The sequence below is a fragment of the Fistularia commersonii genome, chromosome 7, assembly GCF_037954325.1.
Source record: "Fistularia commersonii isolate RoL2024-O1a breed Wild chromosome 7, RoL_Fcom_v1.0, whole genome shotgun sequence".
Lineage (NCBI taxonomy): Eukaryota > Metazoa > Chordata > Actinopteri > Syngnathiformes > Fistulariidae > Fistularia > Fistularia commersonii.
The window spans coordinates 8516152-8527882 of record NC_141290.1 but is presented as its reverse complement, the minus strand read 5'-3'; the positions used below and the strand labels follow the sequence as shown (position 1 = coordinate 8527882).

The 11731-nt window shown below is 52.6% G+C and overlaps 2 protein-coding genes across 4 annotated transcripts in view; one reads left to right on the top strand and one right to left on the bottom strand.

Moving 5' to 3' along the window:
- Nucleotides 1-3: 3 nt before the first annotated feature.
- Nucleotides 4-1772, bottom strand: ppcs (phosphopantothenoylcysteine synthetase). 2 transcript variants are annotated; one of them, XM_086149587.1, is made up of 4 exons: nucleotides 1688-1772; nucleotides 728-1244; nucleotides 550-653; nucleotides 4-460 (listed from the first exon to the last, which is right to left on the bottom strand). In XM_086149587.1, the coding sequence occupies exons 2-4, from the start codon at nucleotides 1239-1241 to the stop codon at nucleotides 131-133; spliced, it is 948 nt and encodes a 315-aa protein (XP_086005713.1). In that variant the 5' UTR covers nucleotides 1242-1244; nucleotides 1688-1772; the 3' UTR covers nucleotides 4-130. The 2 variants fall into 2 exon arrangements, with proteins under 2 accessions (XP_086005713.1, XP_086005714.1); XM_086149588.1 differs by having other exon boundaries at nucleotides 1680-1739.
- A 3418-nt stretch (nucleotides 1773-5190) lies between these two features.
- The window catches only part of foxj3 (forkhead box J3), a 60471-nt gene continuing 53930 nt past the window's right edge, over nucleotides 5191-11731 (top strand). The window contains exon 1 of one of the 2 annotated variants that reach the window (XM_086149601.1): nucleotides 5191-5524. The gene's annotated coding sequence lies outside the window, so the exon portion shown is untranslated. Of the gene's footprint in view, nucleotides 5639-11731 lie in introns of both variants that reach the window. The other variant, XM_086149600.1, reaches the window with a different exon arrangement.

The following is an 11731-nucleotide window of genomic DNA, read 5'->3' as shown; positions in this document are numbered from 1 at the left end:
CGGCGGTTTTTACTGGGGTTCAGCCCAGAGAGCTTTATTTGTCCGAGGAGACCAGCAGAAGAAGACAACGACTGTGGGAGCAGAGCAGGAGTCAGCAGGATCAGGATGATCATCCACGCGAGGAGCGTCCTCAGCCCAGCAGCTGCTGGCTGATGAAGACCTCGTGCGCCGACGTCAGGTTGCTCACGATCCTCTCCTCGATCTCCACCTTGTTCTTCACGTCCTCCTCCGTGAGGATCAGCTCCGTCTGCGTATCCGAGGTCACCACCATCACATAGCCCCGCCTGGAGTCCAGAACGTTGGCCACCACTACCTGGTGCCGGTAGGTGTCCAGTGCCTGGCGGGCCTTGTCCAGCAAGATGCCGGCGTCCGTCTCCAGCTTGAAGGAGATGACGAAGGCCTGCGGCGCCCAGTCCTTCACCAGAGGAGACAAGATCTTCGGGACCATCTTCATGCTGAGCTGGAGGAGGATCGGCGGTAGATCTTTCACCGACAAGCTGCCGCAGAAGGTGTTTGTCTAGAAGGTTTTGTGCGTGTGTTCCCTCTCACCTGAAGAGGTCCATTAGAAGACTGGATCTTGTGCTCGGGCATCTCCGAAGCCGGGACGTAGAAGTCGGACACGGCGGCGGCCAGGTAGAACATGGCGTTGGATCCTGGGTGCGGAGCAGAGAAGCTGTTAGCGGTTAGCAGTGAACTGCGCAGAGGTTTAGCCGCACGCCGTCCGCACCTATGGCGCTGAGCGCCTGCGCCGCCGCCTTCAGCAGGTGCAGGTAGTCCGACAGGGTGCTGAACTCCACGGCGAGCAGGAGCCCGCTCTCCTTCACCTCCTGGTAGCGCCGCAACGCCACGGCCACCTCGGGCAGGACACGCTGGTCAACTGCCACCTCGCTGGCGGCGGTGAAGCGCAGGGCGTCCAGCAGGTTGACGGCGGCGAGCGTGCGGGCGTACGGGTAGAGCGAGCGGTGGCGGTGCAGGAAGACCACGGCGTAGCGGGCGGCGATGAAGTGCTCGGCGGAGCAGGCCCCGCGGCGCCCGCTGCTGAAGTTGTCCAGGAAGCGGACGGTGCGCGACTCCAGGGGCACCTTGGTGCCGCCCGACGTGATGAGGACCACGCGCCGGCCCGCCGCCACGTGGCCCCTCGCAAAGGCCGCCATCTTCTCCTTGACCTCCTCCACGTGGGAGGGACAGGCGAACTCTTCGGCCAGCTTCCCGTCGATGGAGGAGCTCCTGGGTTCTGCCATCGCCTGGAGGACGGAGGAGACATGAAGAAAGGGAGGACCCGGTCCTGAACCCAAAACCCCCCTGACTGCGCACACGCACACACACACACACACACACAAAACCAGAAACACAGGTGAGTCTGAGGGGAAGGATGGAGACGTCACATGACGTCACCAGCACTTTCGGTTTCTTTATGACAGAGAACCAACCCTGGACCTCAGAACACGTCCAGTGAACCTGACCAGAAGCTCTCCAAAACAAAAGTTCCCAAACCAGAAGAAGGTTTGGAAACCACCCCCCGGAAGTGGACCACCTCCTTCACCTCTTCCGATCCGTGACCCTGACCGGGAGGACGAAAGCTCAACCCGCGTTTCCGTTAAATATGATTTTCCCTGCTCTGACCGGAAGCACCGGAACACTCCCCCGCCGCCCCCCGTCCCCGGACGAGCGGGTCTCACAGACTTACGGAGCTCCGATCTGATGCCCGTCCTGCAAAAACTTCTGCACTTCCTGGAAACAACACGCCGGCTTCTTTGCGCAGCTTCAACGCAGCCGAGCCCCGATGGCGCTCCCCGTGGCCGCGCCCGGTACTGACCTCCCGCCGCCCCCCCCCCCCCCCCCCCCCCCCCCCCCCCGGCGCACATCTGTGAGTCAGCTGATGAGGCAAGAAGTGCGTCAGTTATTTCGTCACTTTCATTCTGAGGTTTTATGCGTCTGGAGACGTGGCGTGGGGATGGAGAGGAGGCAGATGAGGACATGTCCTGGAGGGGGTCTTCAGCTGATCTGGGGTGCTTGATCCTCTCGGGCTTTCATTCAGGAGCAGGCTGGTGTGTGTGTGTGTGTGTGTGTGTGTGTGTTTAGTGGACGCTGAGGTACTTGAAGAAGCCCTAACGTGTAATGACAGTGTAATAAAAGGGTGATTACATGGATGGACGTTCGCGTTTTCACTTCACAGCTTTGACCGGCCGGGGACGCTCTTGCACCACTGAACGGACGACTCCAGACACATACACACACACACCGTTTCTCGTACACGTACACGGCTTACCCCCACCCCCGATTGAAAGATGCTACAACTCAGTTTCGTCCAGGAGGAAGAGTCTCCTGAAACGAACTCCATCACCCACAATCCCTCACGACACATCTTGAAGCAATAACACCAAGGTTGTCAATAGAGGCTGTGTTCTGTGGAAAGTACAACTTTAAAACGTTTGTCAGTTAATAAATATTAATAGAGCATGGGAAAAACATAGTTATTACTATTTTAATATTCTACACGCCCTCCCAACACACACACACACACACACACACACACACACACACACACACACGTCATCCATCCATCCTCTGACACCTTGATCTTTGTAATGGCCCGTACACAACCTCACTTCCTGCAGGACTGGGGTGCTGTGTGTGTGTGTGTGTGTGTGTGTGTGTGTGTGTGTGTGTGTGTGTGTGTGTGTGTTTGTAAGTACACACACATAAACACACACACACATACATGCACGTGTGTGTGTGTGTGTATGAGTGCAGTATTGCAGTATCGATGTTTGTGTGAATACAGAATAAATGTGTGTATGTATGTATACTATATGTATACATACATACATATGTGTTTTGTGTTTTTTTACACGATTTATTGTATGAATGGGTGCATTGTGTGTATACTGTATACATGTGTGCCTGTGTGTGTGCATGTATACCATATGTAAATATATTTGTATGTGTGTGTATGTTTTATACCATCTATTGTATGTATGTGTGCATTTTGTGTATACCATATATATTTGTGCACTTGTCTGTGCATGCATACTATATGTTAATATGTATATGGATGTATTTTTTTATACCATCTATTGTATGTGCGGTTGTATTGTGTGTATAGAGTATATATGTGTGCCTGTGTCTATGTGTACTATATGTAAATATATATAGATGCGTGTTTTTTTATACCATCTATTGTATTTATGGTTACATTGTGTGAATATATTATATATGAGTGCATGTGTGTTTGCATGTACCGGTATACTATATGTAAAAATATATATGAGTGTCTGTGAGTGTGCGTGTGTTTTATACCATCTATTGTACGCATGGTTGCATTGTGTGTATATAGTATATATGTATACGTGTGTGTTTGCATGTATACTATATGTAAATATATATATATATATGTGTGTGTGTGTGTGTGTGTGTTTATACCATCTATTGTATGTATGGGTGCATTGTGTGTACATAAATGTGAGGTAGACTATCTATATGTGGGTATGTTTGTTTGTACACAGTATAAATGTGTGTTATTGTGGGAATGTTTGTGTCCATACATTATATGTGTGTGTATACTATATGTATATATACATGTGTGTATACATTATATATGTGTGTGTGTGTGTTTACACTTCATACTATATGTATGGGTGCATGGTGTGTAAATAAATATGTGTGTGAGTGTTTTTACAGTAGCTATATGTGGGTGTGTTTATGTGTGTGTAAGTAAAGAGTATATGCATGTTTTTGTGTGTATACAGCAAGTATACTTGCTTGTGTGTGTGTGTGTGTGTGTGCGTGCGTGTGTGTGTGTGTACTAATCAGTAGATGTATGTGAATGAAAGAGCCCTGAGAGATCTCCCAAATTAAAAACCCTCCAATATTCCTCCATCAGTGAGCGCCTTGGCCTGGTGAGAGGAACATCTTGCTCTGAAAGCAGATGAAGAACAAGCCTCGGATGATCTCTGGAGGTTCCTGACACTGATCGTCCGAGTCCTCTGAACGGCTTGGACTTTATCACACGACAGGTGTGAAGATTCTAGCTTCTTCTTCTTCTCCTCAGCGCCGGTTTGCTGTGGTCCTTTTGAAAACACAGCCTTTAGCTTTTGTCTTTCGACTCAAGCGATGAGAAGCAGAAAAGGTATTTGATGTTTTTTTCCTGATGCTTCATTTAAAGTCATGAGCTTCAAGGCCGGTGGTGCTGGTATAACTGCGTTGGAATCCACCGATCAAAGGGTCGCATTGTTGTATTTCTTCAGAAAGCTCCAAACACTTCTGAGGACCTGAAGGAGCCTGCCGGATGAGACGTCTCCAAGGGGAGAAACTAAGTCCAATCGCCTCGATGAGATCAGACCTGGAGGACCGGGAACCTCCAGGGAGGGCTCTAAATGGCTCGAGACATCTTCTTTCAGGGTTCCAGCTCAGCAGGAACACGTCTGATGGATGACGATGTCTTCCGGGAAGGATACGGACCGTGGCCTCACCGCACACCGAGGAACCCAACGCTCGAAGGTTCTTGATAACCGAGCAGGGACACCGCAGGAAACCCTCACCGCGCCAACCTGTTCAACAGCAGTACCAATCTTCTCTTTCTTTAGGCTCCGACCCTCTTCTGGAGATAAACATGTTCTGGAGATAAAGTCACAACCGAGATGGCGAGATGGACGGAGAGGGATGCAGGACATGTGGGTAAAAGGGCGCTCAGGTTGGAGCTGCCAGCCAGGAGGTCTGGAGGAAAACCACACAGGAGGTTCATAGATGGAGGAAGAGAGGACAGGAAGTGAGTTGCTGCTAGAGAAGAGCGGGCAGAGGGTCGGATGGAGGCAGATGATTCACCGAAAAGATTAGAAAAGAAGAAGAATCCTGCACAAACATCTCCATTCATTTGCAGAAGAGCTTACCCCCCCTTGGGTCTGCATTAATAATAATAATAATAATAATAACAGTAATAACGGGCATATTATAGGATTCTTAATGTCATTTCGTGTGTGTCCATGGCTTCCTCCGGTCTTCTTCTGCCTGCATCCCACAGCTCTGATTGGTGGGCCTTGTTGTCGTCTGGAGGCTGGAGGCACCTCGGGTTACATTCATCGACGGCACCGTACACACACACACACACACACACACACACATACGGAAGCGGATGAAGCCACACGCACAGGCGCGTACGTGTGTCCGCTTCCGTCTCCACCGCGGGCTTACGCTTTCTCACCGCGCTAGTTTCTGTGGCGGCAGCGGCGCGGAGACGGCGAGCGCAAAGGGGGAGAGAGAGAGAGTGAGAGAGAGTGAGAGAGAGTGAGAGAGAGAGAGAGAGAGAGAGAGTGAGAGAACCTTCATGTGCATCGTCGTATGGGAAAGTAGTTCCGGGCACAAGCGGGGAGAGTCCCGGATGTTGGCTCGGCCGCCGAGAGAAAGGCGAACGGGAGACGGCGGAGAGAAGCCGTGAAGGGAAGGGACGCACACCGGCGAGGCTACGGCGGCTCTCCGCGGAGGACAAGGAGCGTCCACGGCGCGGGACATTCCCCGAGGCCCCGCGGTACGCTTGCGGGAGCGGAGGCGGACGGACGGGGTGGGGGGCAGTCGCTCCGAAAGTGCCGTGAGGATTACGGAGCGCCGCCGCCGCCGCCGCCGCCACAGCCGCCCTCTCAGAGTAAGTGAGCTACGCGGGCATGGAAGTTGAACTCAGGGCCTCGAAATGGACGACTTTCACGGGGAAGTGAGCCGCGCTGAAGTTGTGGGAATCGAGCCCGGCGACCAGGCCCCTGGCGCACGGCTCCCCGCCGGCCGTGCCCACCCCCCTCCCCCGTTCCCTCCTCCGGGGAGCCGGGCTCCGTTCCCCGCGGTAACTCTCCCAAGTTGACAGCTCCGCCGCGTTAGCCTGCTAGCAGCGCCGCGCAACCGGTGACAACTGACAGGGCAACTTTGACAGCTAGCTAGCCACTTTGGGTGGACGGCTAACTTTAGCCGGACGCCACCGGAGCTAACCCGGGACCGGGTGTCCTCCCCCCCCTTCTCCCCTTCTCGCCTTCCCCCTCACCCACCCACCCACCCACCCTTCCTCTGCTCCGCTGCGTCGGCGTGAAACCGCGGACACGTCCAGCCCCGGAGCGGCTATCGTTAGCTCGCCGCGGTCCGGTGCGTACGACCAATGTGTCGCTCGGCTGTGCTGCGTTCACGGACCGTGTTCGCCGCGCAGCTGTCGCGGTGTGTTTTCACGTCTGTCAGGCGGCTGCCCCCCTCCCCCCGGTAAACCGTGATGGACGGGGAGGAGGAGTAGGAGGAGGGGGGGGTTGGTTAGCGTTCAACCGGGGGGTTTCTCTCCCCTCCACCACCTCTCCCCGACCGATAGGCTGGACACGCAACAAGTGCAAAACGTGTCCGAGCGTTGTTTTCTGCAGCCGTGCACGACCTCGGTGCTCCGGAGCCGGACGCCGTGCAAGGCACCCGGAGAGCCGGCGCACCTCGCCGTGCGGCTGCGGGGAGAAAAAACAGCGGCGTCCTTGTTTGTGCCCCTCGCGGCCTGGCTCCGGTCTCTGGCCGCCGGGCTCCTGGGTGTGTTTACGGCCGGGCTGGAATTCCGCCGTCACTTATCGAGCAGTTTTGTCTCCGTGCACACTCTCAACTTTATCCTGCGTGGATATCCGACAGCGAGCCGCCACCGGGCTGCAGACCTCCGAATGCCCGCGGCGTTAGTCAGCACCCACAAACAAAGGTCAGACCCGGCTGGCTCCTTAATCACCCGGCCTTTAAATAGCAGGCCTGCAGCGGAGCGGCTCCCCGTGCATGCAGCTGCAAACCGCCGCGGCTCCATCCGGCTGCCGGTTCGATGGCCCGCCGTGGGTCCCTGTGACTCGGCGTTCTGCTGTGGTTTTGGCAGACAATTTAAAGCTGCTCTTCGGGAGGTGGTGGGGGGGTACTCCGTATCTTTATCCATTCATTGTAACATTGTTTGTTTTTGTAAATAGAATTTTTGGAAGCAATAACCAGGAGAAACTGTGCGAGCATGGAATCCAGCCAGGGACCTTCTTGCCGTGAGGCGGAGGTGCTAATCGCCGTGACGCCCACGGTCCAAAACCACGCGGAAAGTCCTGCCCAGATGTGTGAATGAGAGGGTGGATGGTTTTATGTCATGACGTGGCCCCGGGATGGAGCTCCATCACAACCTGGGTGTGATGGTCCAGGTTGAATCAGAAATACTTTTATTGATCTTGGAGAAGAAAGTGGAGGCCACAAAGGGAGGATCGGTGTGGACGGAGTCGCCGGCGGACGTCTGTAAAAGCCGACAGCCCGGAGTATCGTGTCGAGCAGCGGCGGTCGTAGCGCGCACACACATCCCGTACACAACATCCCATGCCGTTTGTCCACGCAGAGAGATGATCCTTCCCCGCGTCCTCTCACCCCGTTCATTGTTCCTTCTATCGATCCCGTTCTTTCTCTCTCCCTCCGTCCAACCTTGAGGTTTAGAGGCAGGGACTGAATGGACTTCAGAGATGGTGCATCTGTTCACTCCTGCAGTGAATGGGATTTTGTTTTTTAAAACAGCAGCTTGTGGATGTATTCAGACAGTAGAACATTCACCTGTGTGTGTGTGTATGAAGATCTCATTGGATAAAGATATGGAACACCTGTGTGTGTGTGTTAACAGATCTGTGTGTTTGATTTCATGGCAGTGCAGTAGTCAATCCTCGGTCGGCTCATTGTGTGCTTTAATGCATTCACTCGGGTAATGACGTGACATGTGACTAATTTGGATAGATGTCGGGGGTCTGCGGGCCAGTCGCCGCGGACGCACTTGCTTCATTTTGAATATCCAGGACCCTGATTCGGAATTCAGAGCGTGGCCCTCTTGCCTGGCCCAATCTCTCGGAGAGGCTTTTTAATTTCTCCCCCTGTTGAAGTGATTATTCAAATGTCCGTCCGTGAGGTGTAGTTATCAGACTCCTGGCGGTTGAGCCTGTGGCGACATGCACCCAGTTCTGGACTGCACCCAACAGGTATCCTCTGTAGCAAACCGTATTAGACCGGCACATCTCCCCCTTCAGCCCGAGGACCTATTGTGTTTGTCGATTGGCAGATGGCTCTCGATTCACGAGCAGCGCCGGTTTATTTCCTGGCGTCGCGTTAAGCCGCCGCCGCCGCCAGTCTGAAGCCCGCGCTGAGAATCTCTAAGACAGCTTCTTGTTGGCGAGAATCCACTGCTTTTTGAGGTCCCGCCCTCCTGTCAAGTGTGATGTTATTTCACCGGGGTCTCGTCTCGTTCCGAGCGGCGATTTTCACCTCGGCTTGGCAGGAGAACCCCTGGATTCTTCTTCTCTCACCCCGCTGTGCTGTCCATATTGAATGACTGGATGTTTCTAAATTGACCCCCGCCCCCCCTGACCCCCCCGCATCCGGCGTGAGGGTTTGTTCTAATGGAGGACGGGCTGCCGAGGAGGGACCGGCTCGGTCTTCATTAGAGACGCCGTGCATCACTAGAATGCAGATGAGCTATGAAGCCATTCATCTGCTGGAAATGCCTCCCTGATTCCAATTTGAATCTTGTTTGCAGTCACATTGTGCGAGCCCACTTCTCCACGTTAAAGAAGTCTCTTAATGTGAGAGATCAGAGGGGGGATAATTGCGCTTAAGTGAACCTCATTTAGTGCTGGCCAGAGCAATTACTGTAACTGCACTCCGAGACGTTTGTTGGGGCCTGCAGCAGCTGTCATTGAGTCTCTGTAGCTGAGATATCAAATGCTGAATAGAATGACATTGGCACGGCATCATGGGAACGGCCAGGCCTTCAATGGATTTAATTAGTTTTTGCAGGTTTTTCTTCCCGGATCTTTGTTTTTTTTTTTTTTCCCAGTGAAGGAGGGCATAAATAAAAATGACAATTAGAAATATGTTATTTTAAGAACTGTTTAGTTGGGGGAAAAAAATCTCAGGGTTTGGAAGTGTTAGCATCCTGTCTTCAGGCGCCCCCTCCCAGCCCCGGGTTTGACAGCGACGTCTTAGCGGTAATATTATTCGCGAACCAAATTTCGAGTTTTGCTCAGCTGGGCGCTTTAATCTATTTTTTGCTGTAAATTAATGAATTTTTAAAATGCCCCTCCTCCCCCCACTGGAATCGGGTGGATGTGGGAATGCAGCACCAGTTCAGTTTTTCAGACAAGCCTCCGCTCCGCCGTCACCCCCCCTCACCAGCCCCCCCCCTCCCTCACGGGATGGAGAGAGTGGATTTACAGAAGCACTACACTTTCATTTTTTATTCATCCGGCGATACGCCGCCCGGTTCTTCTCAGCACACCTTCTCCTGATCTGTCAGCCAGCCAGTCCCATGCACTCCACTCCATGTTCTGAGGTGGAATTGGAAATGTAAGCGGATGCGAACCGATTCAGTTGGTGCATTGCCAAATGTTGCAGCCACACTGCTGCGTTTTATCAGAGAGCGTTTAGCCATTTTTTTTTTTCCAGTACTGGCTAATCAGGACCATTTGATTTGCCGGGGAAACACGGCACCTAGCAACATTGGCGCCGGCCGGGTAGGCTCAGAAAACGCAGGAGGACAGGGTGGAGTTTGGCAGCGCTCGCCAAGCGTGGTGGTTTCTGTGACTCATTTTTCATGTTGTGATACTGAAGAGATTGCTGAAATTTGTCCGCGGTCCAAGAATGTGGTTCAGTTCCGTCTCAGCCTTCGGTTCACGTCCACGAACCGAGTGAGGGTCATTTAAGGTCGACGTCGGTCTTCGTCGATGAGGGGGCGATCAAAGCATCTTGAAAATTGGTCCAAAATGTGGTTGGATTCCGTCGCAGCCTTCGGTTCGCGTCCACGGACCAATTGAGGGTCATTTAAGGTCAGCGTTGGCTGTCATTGATGAGAGGGCGATCAAAGCATCTGGAAAATTGGACCAATATAGAAACTCGTCGAATGCCACGTTTCGTGCGTAAGAAGGTTTGAGGGTAAACCTAACGTTTGCAGCTTCGTCTCCGAGGGTTGACCGACGTGGGTGCGAAGCATCCAGCTCAGGCCCGGTCTCCCATCCCGGCTGATCCGCTTATAGCACAATTCTCCCAGTACCTCGCTTCATGTGTGGCTCTACAGAAGAACAGATTGTGTTCGGATAGCACTTCCTTTGTTTGCCCAGAGACTCACATCTTCATGCAATAAACCTGATTTCCCTTTGCAAACCATATTTGTTCTCGTTTTTGAATGCAGACATGCAGCACTGCCCCTTCCATGCCTAGTCTGCTGCAAATTAAAAGCAGAGGAAGGAACAGACTCGGTCTATTCCTTTGTGTGTCATCGGCAAACCGAATCGCTCAAGATGTTTGACTCGCCCGTGTCTCTGCGAGCGTTTTCGGGACTTTTGTGCCGCGGACAAAGCCAGCGGGCACCTTCTCAGAAGTGCTTGGGTTTGTAGATTTTACCTACACAGAGGTTGAGCAGTGAGTGGGCAGCGCCTCCGTGCAGCCAAAGACACAATTACTTACTCAGTGCAGAAGGAATGCCTTCATGTGGAGCCCAGACCACCTCAGAATGTGGTCTGAGCGATAGAGCTGTCCACCCGTGACCGGATCCGCCGGGGTGCACGCTAATGCCGGGTCGGAACGGGGCCGAAGACCGGCGCGGCCTTCCCGTCAGAGTTCGGTACTCGGCGTGATTGAATCTACTGGCCCCTGCTCCTTCGTCGTAAGTAGCCCCCAAAAGATGTAGACTCCTTGCAGTACTTCTTTTTCCCCAGAAAAATTATGTCATATGTAGATTGAGCCCCCGCGCTCGGGCTGAAGGGCTCCCTCTTCATCCTCACATGCTATGAATGTGAAAAGGGTCGGCTATTCCTCGATTTGTTTCAAACCCATCTCTATGTAGAAACAAGGCACGTGTCAGTCTTGTTTGAGTCACCGTGTCCAATTTACGATTCCATCTTTTATTGCGTAAAATGTATTCGCCTCCGATCTGTAGGCATTGGGACCTGCGGAGTAGATACATAGCTGCGCTACAAAGAAACATATCCCGTGTGTATAAACTCCCTTCTAGGTAAAACAGAATTATTTGGATTCACGTGTCAATAGTTGTGTCCAATGAGAAGGACGTAGTGCGTGTCTGCTTGGGCTGGCCTGGCGTTGATGGAAACAGGGAGGTCGTCTGGTCACACACTAGCTGGAGAGTCAGTGAAGTCCAAGTGAAGGAAGGCCGTAGAATTCAAATGAACCAGTGGATGTGCTCGGTGGTGTTTAGCGGGATAACCTCACCCGGAGGTACCTCCATGTTTATGACGGAGCTGTTGGCGTCCGTCCTGTAAATTTCAGGGATTTGATTTTACAGTGTGCATATTTTGTGTGTTGGGTGTAACTGCGAAGTTCTCCAGGACTATTCAACAGATCCTCCAGCCTCCACGGTTGATAGCAGTAATATTTCTTGGCACGTGTCTTGGCAGTTGTTTTTTTTTTTTTTTTCTCCGTTTTGTTTTCAGTGTGAACTGCTGATTCAGATTTGAGCCGACTTTGCGTAACGTTTCCAAAATGGAAAAGGGTACGGAGCCTCCTCTCGAGCGCTCTAATAAAACAGATGTCACTTTGGGACACCGCTTGTCGCTTTCAAAACAGAATCCAGCTGAAAATAATTTGTCGTCTCTGTCCTTCTGTCTGACACTTGTGGAGTTTGCAGCAGATGCTCTTGCTAGCCGGAACCTCGGCCGCCTTGTCTGCAAACATTTGTTGCCGTCGAGCGCGTTCAGCAGGTCGAAGGAACGAACGATGA